The 14,503-nt window shown below is 46.6% G+C and overlaps 1 protein-coding gene across 1 annotated transcript in view; it reads left to right on the plus strand.

Moving 5' to 3' along the window:
* The window catches only part of MYO5B (myosin VB), a 121,742-nt gene that overhangs the window by 38,079 nt on the left and 69,160 nt on the right, over nucleotides 1–14,503 (plus strand). The window contains exons 11-14 of the mRNA XM_009323124.1: nucleotides 2,010–2,091; nucleotides 3,612–3,752; nucleotides 11,653–11,775; nucleotides 13,035–13,118. Of these exons, the coding sequence (XP_009321399.1) occupies nucleotides 2,010–2,091; nucleotides 3,612–3,752; nucleotides 11,653–11,775; nucleotides 13,035–13,118 (430 nt within the window). The remainder of the gene's footprint in view (nucleotides 1–2,009; nucleotides 2,092–3,611; nucleotides 3,753–11,652; nucleotides 11,776–13,034; nucleotides 13,119–14,503) is intronic.

The raw sequence follows: 14,503 nt of genomic DNA on the forward strand, positions 1-14,503 counted from the left end.
GTGTTGTCTTAGTGCAGTCACTTTGCGCGGGCCGGAACTCCTGGCGAGGACGCACATGGAGCTGGCGACCAAACTGCTCCGTCAGTTAGCGAATTGCGCTGGCAGAGTCCCTTAAGTAGCGACTTTTTGAAATATCCCTTGGAGTTGATGTTGTACAGCTGCTCTGCCCCTGGCCGGCACTCGCTGAGAGGTTCATAAATCACATCTGGTGTCTCTGAAGTGGAAAAAGAGTTTCCACTCCGATATCTTTTCCTCTTGTACCCCTGCTCTCGTTGTGTTTTTCCACCTAGCTTGCTGTGCTTCTCCGTCTCCATTTCAGTTAAATCTTTTTGTGCCCTGCTGCTCTGGTCGTGAACCTGCAGGAGTTGGTATTTCCAAGGAGTCCTGGGAAAGTCACGTCCCTTTTTAGTTGCGAGATCTGATGGTGCTGATCTGCTCGGTGCGACGGCCACGCAACCAGGATCAAGCACATCAGGAGCTTTTCAAGGACATGTTCATCACTGAGGCTCTGGCCACGTGTTTTAATACAAACATTCGTTGGTCCCAGGCACCAGATTTTGTTGCGTTAAAGATTGCAAATCTCAGTTCCTGGGATGGAGAGGGATTGAGCATCCTCTGCTCGGCATGGGCTGCACTGGCTCCGGGGCAACGCCAGCCCGGGGGGCAGGCAGAGAGAGAGCTGGTCCTGGGTTTCCTTGAGGGCTGTGGGGCTGATAAAACCACAAAAACGGCTCTTTTCTCCCATTTTCCTTTTCCATTGCCTTTTCCTGAGGGCTGAGGCATTTTCTATGGTAATTTCTATTACCACCTGGCAATATCTGGGAAATAAGTGCATCACGTGGATAACAGCCAGGTAGTCCTCAGAAAGTACTAGAAATGCTGATTTTTTTTTTTTTTTTTAGGGGAAAAAAAAAAGGGCTTCATTTGTTTAGTGCTTTAAGACTGTTCTACCAGCTCCTACGGCACCTATTACCCGAGCAATTATTTCACCATGCATTTATCATTACGGCAGCTTATTCATTAAGTGCAGGGAGCTTTGCCACTTCTTCCCTTAGTTTAATCCTTACAGTCATGTGTCAAAGACTTTTTTTCTCCCTCCTCCAACTGTGCCTTAAAAATAGAAATATAAATAACACAATTCCCTGTGGTAGCTGAAAAATATCCTTTTGTTTTGTTTTCAAGAGCAAGCCCGGCTCCCTCCGCCTGTCCCTGGGCGCCACGTGCTTCAGCCCCGACCGCCCTGAGGGCTCCGCTGGTTTTCTCCTCCTTGCCTGTAGTTTGTGTTAAAACGGCCTATTTTTTCTTTTCTAATTGTGACTAGGAAGCCAGTTTTGAGTTCGGTTTGGAGTTGACCAGTGGCCCATGGAGGGGTGGGATAATGTTTCTGCCAGGGGAGCTTCTGAAGCGTTTGATGAAGAGGGGGATCGCCGAGACCAACACCAAACTCCCTCTAAGGAACGTGTTGGAATTGGAGCTGAAAGCACCGTTTCTCCCTCTGCCTCCAAGAACTCGCTCACGTGTATCTCATTTTTGTGCTATCAGGGATGCAATACAGAGGCTATAATTATGAATTTAATACCTTCTTTTTCCGCTCTATTGAATTGCATTAAAAATACCATGTTGGGTCTTTTAAGACAGCAGCTACTGTTTCTCCATCCACCTTTGCAGTGAATATACTTGGACTTAATATTTCATAATATTTTTTCCCGAGAGAGGCTGTTACATTTCTCGTCTCAGACGGCACTCCTGGCTGATGAGCAGGAAGCTACAGTCGTACCGAATATCTCATTCATGCGTAGTAGAAGAGACCTTCTGAATCTCTTGAGCTGTGGCAAGGAAAGATAGACTTTTCGGGGAATGAGGAATAAAGTGTAGATCTGGGATAGGGGGAATGCGAAGAGACGGTTGAATAACTGGCGTTCCCCGTCACGCAGATGACACTGTTGCAGAGAAAAGTAGATTTTTGAGACGAAGCAACGCTTAATGCTGACTTATTCATTGCTTTGCAGGTTTGAAACTTTTGAAGTGAATAGCTTTGAACAGTTTTGTATCAACTATGCCAATGAAAAGCTCCAGCAGCAGTTCAACTCGGTAAGGTCAGCTCGGTAAACGTTCCATAAAACTTAGCAGAAGACGTATCAAGGCGGGATTATTGTATGTCTGGCTTCTGCTTAATGGCATTTACCTGCAGCCTGGCCAGATCGCATGGCCAGCATGAACGTAGTCCTTGGGACACCATCTCTCCCGAGCAACGGTTGTGCATTGCAATTGCACTAATTATTCCTACCAAGTTGAAAATGTTGCTTGGTTGATTGATAAGCTTGATACTGGCAGCGGGCTTGCAAATGGTTAATGATGGGGGGGGGGGCGTTGTTTTAATCCTAAACCAAAACCTGGATGGTCGTGTGCCGAGTCCTGATTTCCAGTGTGAGGCAAAGCATGGGTGGAAACCTGCCCATTAAGTGTGGCTTAAACCTCTGCAATGAAAACTCTGTATTAAATAGCAGGACTGGACACGCTCCCCATTTTTCACCTGGACGTGCCTCCCAAAACCTGAGATTCTTCTATTTTATTAGATACAAGTGCTTGCCTGCACTGGAAATGAAACCAGTAAGGGCTCGTCTTCTGCTTTTGTTGTAAGCAGGGCAAAAATTACTGAGAGTTTCAGGATACAAGGGAAAACTTGTTAAATTTGAGCAGCTGAGTACTGCGGAGTAGTTTGGCACTTTGAGGCCGTATCATATGCGTGGACGTGAACAGTTGCAGTATATCTAACGTATCAATCAGTGCTGCTAAAAATGAGAAGTAAATTATGGATTGTATTTGCACTCTTCGTATTTTTCTTAGTATGTTCAGCTATCACTTCTGAAGCTTATAAATTCAAACTCTGAGATGACGTGTTTGAAGAGATTTTTAAAAGCTACCTTTGAAGAAAAAAGTGCATTTGAAAAATCATTTTTTAATATGCTTAGAGTATCTCAGAAATAGCCAGAGACAATTTATCTGCTTGGGCAGAGGTCTGAGATATATAAGCCATGCAAAGATTTTTATTTTTTTTTAAATAAGAATCTACAGTAGAAGTGTTCTTGAGTCAGTTAGATACTGCTGCTGATATCTCTTCTAGGATGATGGGTGCTCTTTGTGAAGCTCTGCTCACAGATGGGGGCACACGTGCTCAGCCCTGGCTTGGCTCCCAGCTTGTGAACCTGCTGCACGTCACTAGTTGAATCAGCAGAGCACTAAAGGGGAAGAGGGATTTTTCTCAGCCCGAGAGATATATATGTCATTGTCATTTCGATATATGGCTTCTGCCTAGATGTAGTGACAGCTTCAGTCATTTTCTAGTGAAAGTCATTTAAAGCCTTTTTTTTTTTTTCCCCTGCCCCATGGTTTCCTAGTGTAAAGCTTTTATTTTCCTTGCCAGAAGTGAGATCGCGTAAACAGCAGAGCCCGTACCAAGCTGTACGTGAGGACACCTAAAACTTCTACGGCTTCTGGATGTGCTGAGGGAATACTCTATTCCAGCGGGGATGAGTGGGTGAACAGGGAAGGGGCTGGCGCTGTGCTGGCTGGGGTCGCGGTCAGTAACTCTGCTGTTTTTCCACTCTCAGCACGTGTTTAAGCTGGAACAAGAAGAGTACATGAAGGAGGGAATCCCTTGGACTCTCATAGACTTCTACGATAACCAGCCCTGCATAGACCTTATAGAGGCGAAACTTGGTATCTTGGACCTACTGGATGAAGAGTGCAAGGTAAAGAGGGCCACCTACCTTTTTTCTGGCTTTTTTACTTTTATAAAAGGTTAAAGAATGGGCTTTAACCTGTGGTAGCTTGCAAGAGGGCTCCTTTCACATGCATTGCTGGGGTGCTCATGGCTAGGGTAGGCTGTTGGCATTTGCTTTGCTTTAGGACCATTCAGAACCTCCTCGGCAGATGTTTGCTACCAACTTGGGTACCTGGTCTCACCGTGTATTGCCAGAACTCGTGTTTTGGGGATGACTGTGCATAGGGATAGCCATTGCTTGCAACTTTTTCTCCAATGTTATCCAGGAGCTGGAGTTCCTCCCTGTCTCAAGCCTTATTTTGTCCGAAGGGAAACCTGAGTCCTCTTGCGGTAGCTATTTGGGGTAAAGTCGATCTGCGTTTAGTGTACAGACTTCAGATGCTGGAATTTGTGCTTCGGTAGCACTTGGCGTATAGAAAAAAGCGTGTCTGGGAGGGTCTCCTGTTTGGTTAACCTTGCAGCATCAAGGGACATCAGCCACACGATGAGGATTTGCTGAAGTCGATGCCAAGCTCTGGCTGACTTCAGGCAGACCTGGATTTCACACAAGTTTTGCAGAAGACCAAAATTGCATGTCCTTTCTGCTCCTTTGAGATGGAGAAGCAGGAGCCAGGGATGACCTGTAGAAGTGTCTTCGGTTGCGTAGGCTTCTTCTTTAGCCATTCCTTCAGCATTCTTCTGTTGAGGTTTGGAATTGTGTCTTCCCTCAGTTTTTCTGAGTTTTGGGTTTGTGGTTGATTGGTTTGGTTTGGTTTTTTTAAACCAAGCTTGTAATGTTGGGAGAGTAGTTTGCTATCTTTTATCATCTGTCTCTCATAACAGCCTAAATTAAATCTTGCTTAAAAAGTTGAGTAGAAATGCCAGAACGGCAACCCTTCATGAGAATCCATAAGAAAGGTTGGCCTCCTTGCTCACTCCTTGCTCAGTCATGAATTATCAAATATATGTAGGAAAGAGAAATGTAAGATGGGAGATTTTCTTGGGAAGTTGGGGTGCCTGTTCTGAAGATCTTTGGCGTGAAGAGTAGGTGGCAAGTCCAGAGTCCTTAGGTATGGTCATCACAACAGGAGAGCTCCGAGTGATGCTGTGATGAAAAGGGCTCCTACACTGGGCAGAGCAGCTCGTATTCCTTCCGGTTCTGGGGTCTGCACAGCAATGATGATGAGGAAATACTGGAGAGAGCGTGGTCGGATCAAGGCTGTAAAACATAGTGGTACTGAGGATAAAGAAACTCGAGCGCTGCACATGAGCGGTTGTAAGTGGCAGTCAGTGGGAGGGTTTTCAGATGCTTTGGTACAAAAAGATCCCTAGCATGCAATAGCTGGAAGTTGAAGTTAGACAGATTCAACCGTGAAATAATGCTGAGAACAGCCTGGTGGAAGGGGATGGTGACTGCCTTCCTGCTGGATGTGGCTGCCTTGTGGAGCCTCAGACTGCTTTTGCTGTGATGTGATCAACAAGTTGTCTTTGGGAAGAGTTTCCATGGAGACTTGGATATATTCTGTGCCAGGAAATGTCTTACTGATTCTGGAAGGGCTTTGAGGGTTTTGGAATGTGGGCAGGGAAGGGTGAGGCGAGGGGTGGTGGGACAACTGAAGCAGGGAAGGGGCCCTTCATTATAATACCCAAAGTGATGAGAAGGACACAATGAATTCTTGTGGGCTCTGTGGGTATGGGACAGATCCAGTGGCCCGAGGGCAGGAGTGTCACGTTGCATCAGGGGGAAAGGTTTTGGATCCGTTATTTAGGCTAGTGTCCCTGTTGGGATTTAAGGAGGTGTATGACTTGTCTGGAAGCGAGGTGACCTGTCAAGTGGTTGCTCTCCTCCATGCAACAGGGCTGCCTTCCCAGGCACGACGAGGCTGTCCCAACCTGCACGTCCTATGAGCTCAGCCCTCGTCTGGGGTACAGATGCTCTGGCTATCTCTTTGCGATGAGCCGGAGTTGGGGCTTTGCCCTTTTCAAATCCAGTCTTCGGAAGACTCCTTAAAAATGAGAACAAATTAAACTTAATTCCATGCCCTTAAAATAGCATCTTAGCCAGTGCTGGCTCAGAAGGAGGTCAGGTTATTTGCTTGATATTCAGCACCATTTCATTTGGTCTCTGTGCTATTAAGCCTGTTAAATTCCTCAGGCTCAAACCATCTCCTGGGTGTTGTGAAGACCGTAAGGAAAGTTTCCCTCGTGCCATATTGGCTGATAATGCCCTTTGCTCCTCTCTGAAGCACCTGGCACTGGTTGCTGCTGGTGACATTGCATTAGATGGAGCAATTCCTCAAGAATACGGCCAACTTTGCTGTAGATCTGCCTGGTACTACTTTTTCCATCCGTGCTTTTTTTGACCAAAAAAAATGAAACATGAGCTCTATTCCCCCCGACAACAAATGCCAATTATCTGGGTATTTACCTGTCAGTGGGGAATGCTGTCATTAGTCACAGGCCCTTATTATGGGCCCTCTAATCGGCTCTTTTATAATAACCTGCAAGCGTTCTCCAGCTTTATGAAAAATCTCAGCAAAGCCTGTCAACTGAAAGCACCGGTTTATGGATGAAAGCCTTCACCCCCGCATCACCAGCAGCAGCGTTTCACCTCTCGGGGAGATCCAGCTGCGGCAGGTGTTGGGACCACAATAGGGTAATTGCAAGTCATCTCGTTAGCACGTACAACAGCGGATAAATATACTCTGGGACTTGAAATGGCATCGAGGGGGTCCTGGCAACATAATGAAACTTTAGTGCAAATGCGGAGCGTTTGTCGCTAACGTTCTCGCTTTACAGTATGGATTTATTTTTTTTTTAATCTTTAACGTGAGGTTGGGGAGGGGGTGGTTGAGTACATGTTGAAGCAGTTCAGCTAACGAAGGTCGTAGACCTTTGGTGCGTAGTAGGAGTCTTGTCGCCATTTAGAGAAGAAGGGGACCAGACAGGGTTGAAATGGGGAATCGGCAATGAAAGAGAGGGCTCTCGAATTGAGACTGGAGTTTTAAGGACTAAACCTGTCTCATAAAAGCAAATGATAAAACCCCTAGCCCTGGAAAAAGAGGGCTTTAGGATATGTTTGTGTTTGGTTTTTTTTAAACAGCTTTGAGGTCTTAGGAATTGGAAGCTGTTGTAGAATTATTAAGGCTGGAGGGGGCTTCTGGAGGTAATTTGGTCCAACCTCCAGTTATGTCCCTGGTCTGCCCAGGAAGCCTTATAATCTCCACAGGACTGTGACCTTATGTCCTCTGCTAAGTGACCTCGGAGTCCTCAAAGAGCCTTTTCCCCATCTCCTGCACTGGAGCGTCACCTGCCTGGATCTGGAGTTTTAGGACCTCTTTATTTTGCTTTGGCCTAAAAAGATGCCAGAGGAACAGCAAGAGTTCATGTCCCATGCACATAAATGGCCTTGGCCAGAAACCAAGGCCACCGCGACAGGCGCAACACTGAAGTGCTGTAGCACAAACTGATGAGCCTGAAGAGGAGGGAAAGGGGAGAAGGGCATCCAGGAGAACCTCCCTGCTGGTGAGCTGTGAAATGTGGAGGGAGTCTCCATAAGGCCAACAGTGGTGGTGGGAAATAATCTGGGATAAGAGCAGAGCTCTTGAGGAGAGCAAGGAGACCAATGTAGAACCCATCAGAAGAGACAGGCATTAAGAAGGGAAGGCTGTCTTCTGCAAATCCAGTTGTGGGAAGTTGGGAGGGCATGTGGAAGACTTGCTTGGATGTCTGGGATGGCTTTAGGGTATGGCTGGCCTTGTTGTAGAGAGAATGACTTTGGCAGAGGGGACAGCAGACTTCCTAGGAAGATTTTGAAGGCTCCGTCCCTTTGTGGAGGGAACACGTGAAGAGCAACTTCAGTGCTCTGGAGAGGAGGAGCCAGTTGGGGTTGATTCTTCAAGGGACTTAAATTATCCTCAGAGGAAATTGAAATTCTCCGAGAAATGCAGTGATGTCCCTTTATCAAAGCTGGATGAGGTGTCCTAATTCTCAGGCTGAAACTGCTTGCTCTGTGTGAGCGCTGCATATCTTCCACACGCTTCCCAAGTGTCATTCGGGAGTGCAGTCAAGTAGCTGTGGATATCCAGGTTTCTCCGTAAGGTGTCCTGCTGCCTGGCTGCTTTCTTGCTTTTGCCTGTGCTGTTGGGATGGGAGTGTTCCGTTAGCATGAAGTGCATCTGAAAGGGTTTGATCAAGAACAGGCTGGTGGGGAGGGTTGATGTGTTAATCATGGCATTGTTGTCCCAAGATTTATTGTGGATCTTAGTGAAATTCTTTCTGCTGAGGAGCAATGTGACCCTGAGGCTGCCAAAGGGGGGGATGTGTCTAACCAAATCCACGAGCTCCCTCATGTTCCCAAACTCTCTCGTGGATTCGTTGTGTGTCTTATGGCGTGTTGCCATTGTGTTATTCTGTTAATGTGCCAAACGCATTTTCTAACGCTGTTCAAAAGATGCTCTTTAACCTTTCCTGTGTCCTTCTGTCAAGTGCCAGAAACACTGAAGTCTGCTTCTAGCAGACCAGTTTTCAATCCCGCTTGTCTCTGTGCATCTCTGTGAACTTGGGTATCTGAGCAAATGTGTTTTCCTTGTCCGGATTTGTTAGTTTTTTGAACATCAGAAATCAGCACATCGCCTTCCTGTGCCGCGCGGTCCTGTCCGGGGGGATTTCTGCTCCACGAGCAGATACACAGAGGTTGGACCTCTGGGCTTTCCTTTTGGGCAGACCACCTAATACAAATAATCAGAATAACCTCGCCTACGTCACGCTGTCAGCTTTTATGACTTTAAAGTCGGGCACATCACTTGCAGTGGAACATGCCTCTGGAGCACGGAGGGAAGCCCAGGTTCTTTTCAGGCTTTAATATATATTGGAGTGATGAGGAGAAAAGAAATAAAACCCTCTGTGTTTTCAGAGGGTTGACTTTTAGATCATTAGGTTTGAATGGACTTTCATTGCTTATCCAGTTAATAGTCCTTCTGTTGGAGGTGGTGGTGGAGGGAATCTCACTCTTTAGTCCAAACAGCTCCAAACATCTCCTTGGCTGTCCGGTGGTTGTGGTGGGTTCTGGAGCCTGGGATGCTTCTGATAATAAAAGCGGTGGACTTGAGCCTAGGGGCTGACCCTGGCTGCGCTGGGTAGGTTTGAATTCGGTTGCAGTAGCTCCTGGCAGCTCCGAGGACAGCGTATGGAGATGGGAGGTGACCCTCGCCGGGATTACGCTGCCTGACCAAATTTATGCAGAGTGATGGGCGGAGGGACAGTGAGGACAGACGAGCAGAAGCAATGACCTTGTGAAATTACTGGTCTAAGGTTTTTCCGGTTTAGAGATTTCCATACATTACTTGCGAGGCAGTCAACTTTCCTCTTCCCTGTCCCCTAAAAACGTCTTGCACTGATGAGACAGTCTCTAAATAACTTTCTCACTGGCTCTAAAGGCCTTAAACTGCTAAGCCGATACAAAAAGCTGTTCTAATAGTACAGATAACGGCCCTGTTAGTTTTTATCTCCAGGAGCTGGTCCCTATCAGGTGCTTCTCAGGCAGCTAAAAATACCCAGGCTTCACAATGATGAGCAGGGAGTGGGGCGGGCACAGCGAAACCCCCTTTCTGGGAGGCAGGAGCGATGCCTTTGAAGTTCGACTCTGAGATAAGCAGGTTTTTCAGCCAAGTGGATGGCCCAAAAGAGAGCTGGTGCAGGATAAATCCGCTCTCTGCGGCATCAGGAGGCTCAGGTGGCTGCGGCGCTTCTGCTCTGCACCCGCGGCTCGGTCCCAAACAGGAGAGGCCTAATGATCGCTCCAGAGAGAATGTTTTAATCAGTTATATTTCATGTTTATACGTAAAAAAGAAACCCATCTGCATTTATATAGCTCCATAGTTGAAATATGCATGTCTATCTTGCATAAATAAAATATGTATATAATTGCCTAAGTAAATGCCTTTTAATATTTATATATAATCTGTATTATTTCTGTGTGTATCCGTAATTGGCTACGCTTACAACGGTAAAATATAAAATACTTCTGGGGTAGCACGGCTTGCGTGAGTGGCTGCTGCATTTAATTCAGCCGCTTCTTCCAGTTAACTGGGATGGGCAGGAGCTGCTCGTCCCTGTGCCCAGAACCCTTCTGGCGTGTTTTGGCTTTTTGCCCCGAAATCCAAGGCTGTTTCAGAGCAGCATAAAGAAATAGTCATCATCTGTCTCAAGTTTTCCTTCTTACTGTTTGCTGCCCCTGTTTCCTCTGTCACTTTTCATAGAAAGGTCTGTGCAAAGACCTGATGGATGATCCAGAGCTTTCCCTGACGCTGCACAATTGTTTTGTGGTTTCTAGGCTTTGTCCCGTCTAACTTTAAATATCGCCTAACGCTTTTCTTCTGATTTTTCTCTTTTTCTAACCTAAATAATCCGGTCAGCCATTTTTTTGTTAAAACTTATGTGTGTGTACCTATGTGCAACCATTGCTGTCCTGTCGGCAGTGATGGAGGGTCCACCAGCCCATGCCTTTCCCATCCCTGCCGGGCAGGCAGGAGGGATGGGGATGAACCCCATCAGCTGTGGTCCCCGGCCCTCGAGTGCAACAACTTCACTCCTTGTTTCCTTTGGTTTTCCAGAATTTTGCTTTGTGGCAAACTTGTTGCGCTGGAAAAGTATAAAATAACGAATACTTACAGCCATCCTGCTTTCCTCAAATGTCCTTAGGTTTTTTGGAAAGCTTTGGGGGTTTTGGCTTGTTAGCAGAGAGGGACCTAAACATACCCTAAAAAATGGAGCCTTTATGGGAATTGTAACCATGAGGATATCAGAAGTTACAATATATTGTCATATGCTGCTATACAGCTATATGTGCTTACAAAGGAATAAAACAAAACCAATATTTTTTTCCCTGATCTTGGCAATATATCACATTAACTTCAGTCTACGATGATTTAGTGGGTAAAAATTGCAGGTGCTGGGTCAGAAGGTGAGCTCAACCCCTCCTTGTAACTGCTGATTTGTGAAAAGTAGCCCGTTCCCTTGCTGCACAGGTGGTGCTGTGAGGTTTTTTTTAGTCGTTGCAGTTGTTTAGGATTTCTCCATTCTCTGCCCCATCCTACCCAAAGCAGTATCTTGGGCAACGCTTGATATCTTGGTGTACCATGGCCGAACCCTTTCAAGACCAGGTCCACGTAAGACTTGCACCCTGATTTCGGTGGAAATAGGATGCAGAAGGAGGGTTTGGCATCCAGGATATTCATGGCACCGGGGGATTGGATGCGTTGGAAGGGGACACCGGGAATCATTCGACTGCAGTAGGACAGGTATATGGGTCTGAAGTCTCAACCCTGTGTGCGATTGGGGTAAATGCATCCTGTGTTTGGGATCCAAGTGACCCCACCCCAAGCCTGCTGAGAGGCAGAGGTTTCTTAAGAATTATCATTCTATTACTGTTTTAATATTTTAAAATTATCATTTTATTATCTTTGTTATTTTAAATTAAACAGAACCTGTTGATTGTTGTCTCAGGTGGCAGTATGTGAAACTACTTGGTCACCAAAAACTGCATTAAAAAAGTAACGTTGGTGCCTGAGCAATTACTGTAACTTAAGTGCAAAAATACTTCTTCAATTGATTTTTTTTTTTCTTTTTTCCCTGCATGTTCTGGCTGTTGGAGCAGAACCAGCATTTGGGTGTTTTTCGTTGGAAACAAAATTTTAGTGTGTTTGTCAAGAATACACTCGAAAATAAAATAGTACGTGCTCCCAGAACTGGGAGTTGGACTTTTTCTCAAATACTCCTGTAGACCATGTGGCTTACAGGAAGCCCACAAGGAGGGTTCCTCCGAAACCTCCCCCAACCTCCTTTGCGTGCCTGACCATGACTTTTTGGGCCATTTTCTCCCCATCCAGGTTCCCAAAGGCACTGACCAGAACTGGGCGCAGAAGCTGTACGACCGGCACGCCAGCAGCCAGCACTTCCAGAAGCCTCGCATGTCCAACACCTCCTTCATCATCCTGCACTTCGCCGATAAGGTAACCGGGCGCCCGTTGCCTGCGCTGGGACTTGAACGCAGGAATGGGAAACGCATGGAGGGGAAAAGAGAGCCGCATGAAGGAAAATTAGTTCATAGCGCCGGTGAGCTGCTTTTTGGTGATAGGGGTGCCTGGTTGGCGGTAATCTCGGTTCGGTGCTCAAATCTAGATCAGCTTGGAGGACTTCAGCCTCCGAACTATTGCGCTAAGCTTTAAATAGTTGCGCTTTCTAGAGGAGAGAAAAATTTCTCAAAGCTGCGGCAAAATGAATTTCTATGAGTAGCTTGTCTGAAAATGTATTGGAAAAGGGAATTATTTTTGAAGAGCAGGAGCTGCGAGCATCAGCAAGGCACAGTGGGGAGGAGTGCGTGAGAGGTGACCCTGGGCTGATCCCACCCTTCTGAGGGAGAAGATGCCAACTGTGGGACACTAAATCCCAGTGTCTGGAGCTGTAGGGTCTTGTCTGTGGGCTCCAGCTTCATTGAAACCCTGATGTGACAGGCGTCACTCACAGCAAATAAGAATCTTAAAAGCTTGCAGTTATCCAAAACACACGTTTGTTGGAAAGGAGAACGTAATGCCAACCTGGGGACGTGTCTGAGGAGCCAGACGACATGCAAGTGCTGCAATCCCATACGAGCGCTTCTCCTAACCAGGTTTGCCCTGGGTGCAAGCAGCACTTTTCATGCCAAAGGTTGATACTCACCTTTTCTTAGGCTCATGATTTTGCACATGTATCCCTCACAAATTATATTCCTTTGCAAGCTTTGCCTTTTGTGATCAGTTATTTCAGCCAACTTCAGATGTAAAAAATACAATTTTCATCTGTCCTCTCAAAAGGCTTCCTTTGCACCTCGACTCTCTGCCACAAGAGACCTGCAAGACAAGAGATGTAGTCAGGAGATCTTTTGAGGTTTATTGATTAGTTTACAAGGAGTTCAGGAGTGAACAAAAGAGCATGTAGAGGAACTGATGATCCTTGCATTTTTTTACCCCTGGTTTCCATGGAAGTGCGGTTGGGTCCCATACAGAGCAGTTTAATGACTGAGACGCGCTGTAGGTTTGTGTTAAGGATTTTGCTTTCATTCAGATGCACTTTCTTTGATAAAAAGTGACCTTGAAATTCCAGTTGTTCCCCCACTTCTCCCCCTGAGGTTTTTAAGGTGAGTTCCAACAGTTAGGGGAGCGGTGGGACGCAGCACCTTGTCCCTGTGCGGTTGGACTTTACCCTTTGGGTTTCTTCCTTTGCCTCCTGCTAGGTGGAGTACCAGAGCGAGGGATTTCTGGAGAAGAACAGGGACACCGTGTACGAGGAACAGATCAACATCCTGAAAGCCAGCAAGGTAAAAGCAGCGAGGCGGGAGATAATCAGCGCCGCTGCTTTCCAAAGTGTGAGCTTCATGCTTGCGTTCCTGGTTGTGTATGCAAAAATGGTTGGAGGCACCTATGTGAACAGCAGCAAAAAAGGCAAATAAATGGGGTGTGGAGGGAGGGAGGGAATAACGGGGGGAGAGGAGGGATGAGGCTGGTGGGGGCTGTGGTTGCACCCAGGTGTGGATGTGCGTGGTCCTCTACTCTCCTCCACCCTGGTGTCGGTGTCCCGTTGAGGTGCATCAGAAAAATCCCTTCAAACCTGCTGATCATCTTCTTTTTTTGGTCACGAGCAAAAATCAGGAACAGCCAGTTATGGGGCAGTGTAAATCCCACTTAAACTCTTGCTCACAGCTTCCCACCCATCACCCGGCACCGAAGGTGTTCTCAAAAGCATGTGGAGCCACAGGTGATCCTGGGATTAAAAGCCAGGTCAGCAGTGTGGTTTGTATATTGTGGGTAGTGTTGCTGACCGTACCACCCTTCTGTGTGAAAATGGCTGTTCCCCTTAGCTGTAGTCCATCATACTTGGCCTTGCAACTTTTAATGACTTTAATAATGACTATGCAAAAACTAGGGTTAATATACGATGCTGGAAATCTAACGCAAACTCTGAGACGTTCCAGCTGCCGTAGAGCTATTTTACACTGCTGCCAATATGTAACATTAACAAATTAACACATATTGATGATCACGCTTGCTTTCGCTCCTGTATGACAAGGTTTTGTGCCATGTACCTTTCCTCTCCTGAGTATTGTAAAAAAGGCTTGTCAGCACCTCATTGCATCAGTGCCAACAGAGACGTATTGACTGACCTCGGATACCAAGTCTCCTGGTAAAGAGCTTTTTGGCACCTGTGGTTTAAAGTCTCCCTTAGTCCCGAGGACTGTGAACTCGGTGGGCTGTTGGAAGCAGAAAAGCAGTAGGTGTGGGGCTCTGCAGGCTTCGGCGTGGGCCGTGCCTGCGGTAAACGAGCACTTGTCAAGTGGGCTTCGAGTTGGAGACTTCCCACTTGCATGTGTGAACTGAGCTGGTTTTATACAGGCTCTTCTCCATGAGCATGCATCTGCACTTGGGTGGGTTGGGTTAAAAGTGTTAATGATGCAGACTTTTAGGGCGTTTCAAGTCTTTGTTGTTTAAAACCAGACCAAAAATTCCCCCTGCAACCTTGAGTCTTTCATTGTCAGTTAATGAGCTGAGACTTTGAACTACCTTAACCCTTCCAGGGGCAGCTCTCTTATTAAGAAGTTAGTATGAAAATCCAGCCCTGCGAAGTCCAACACACCATCGAGCAGCCAAAATTGAGACTGTATGCCTCTGGGGCACCATTGTTTCCACCAGACTTTGTGTGGTGTAG

This window comes from Pygoscelis adeliae, unplaced genomic scaffold (genome assembly GCF_000699105.1).
Source record: "Pygoscelis adeliae isolate BGI_AS28 unplaced genomic scaffold, ASM69910v1 Scaffold174, whole genome shotgun sequence".
NCBI lineage: Eukaryota > Metazoa > Chordata > Aves > Sphenisciformes > Spheniscidae > Pygoscelis > Pygoscelis adeliae.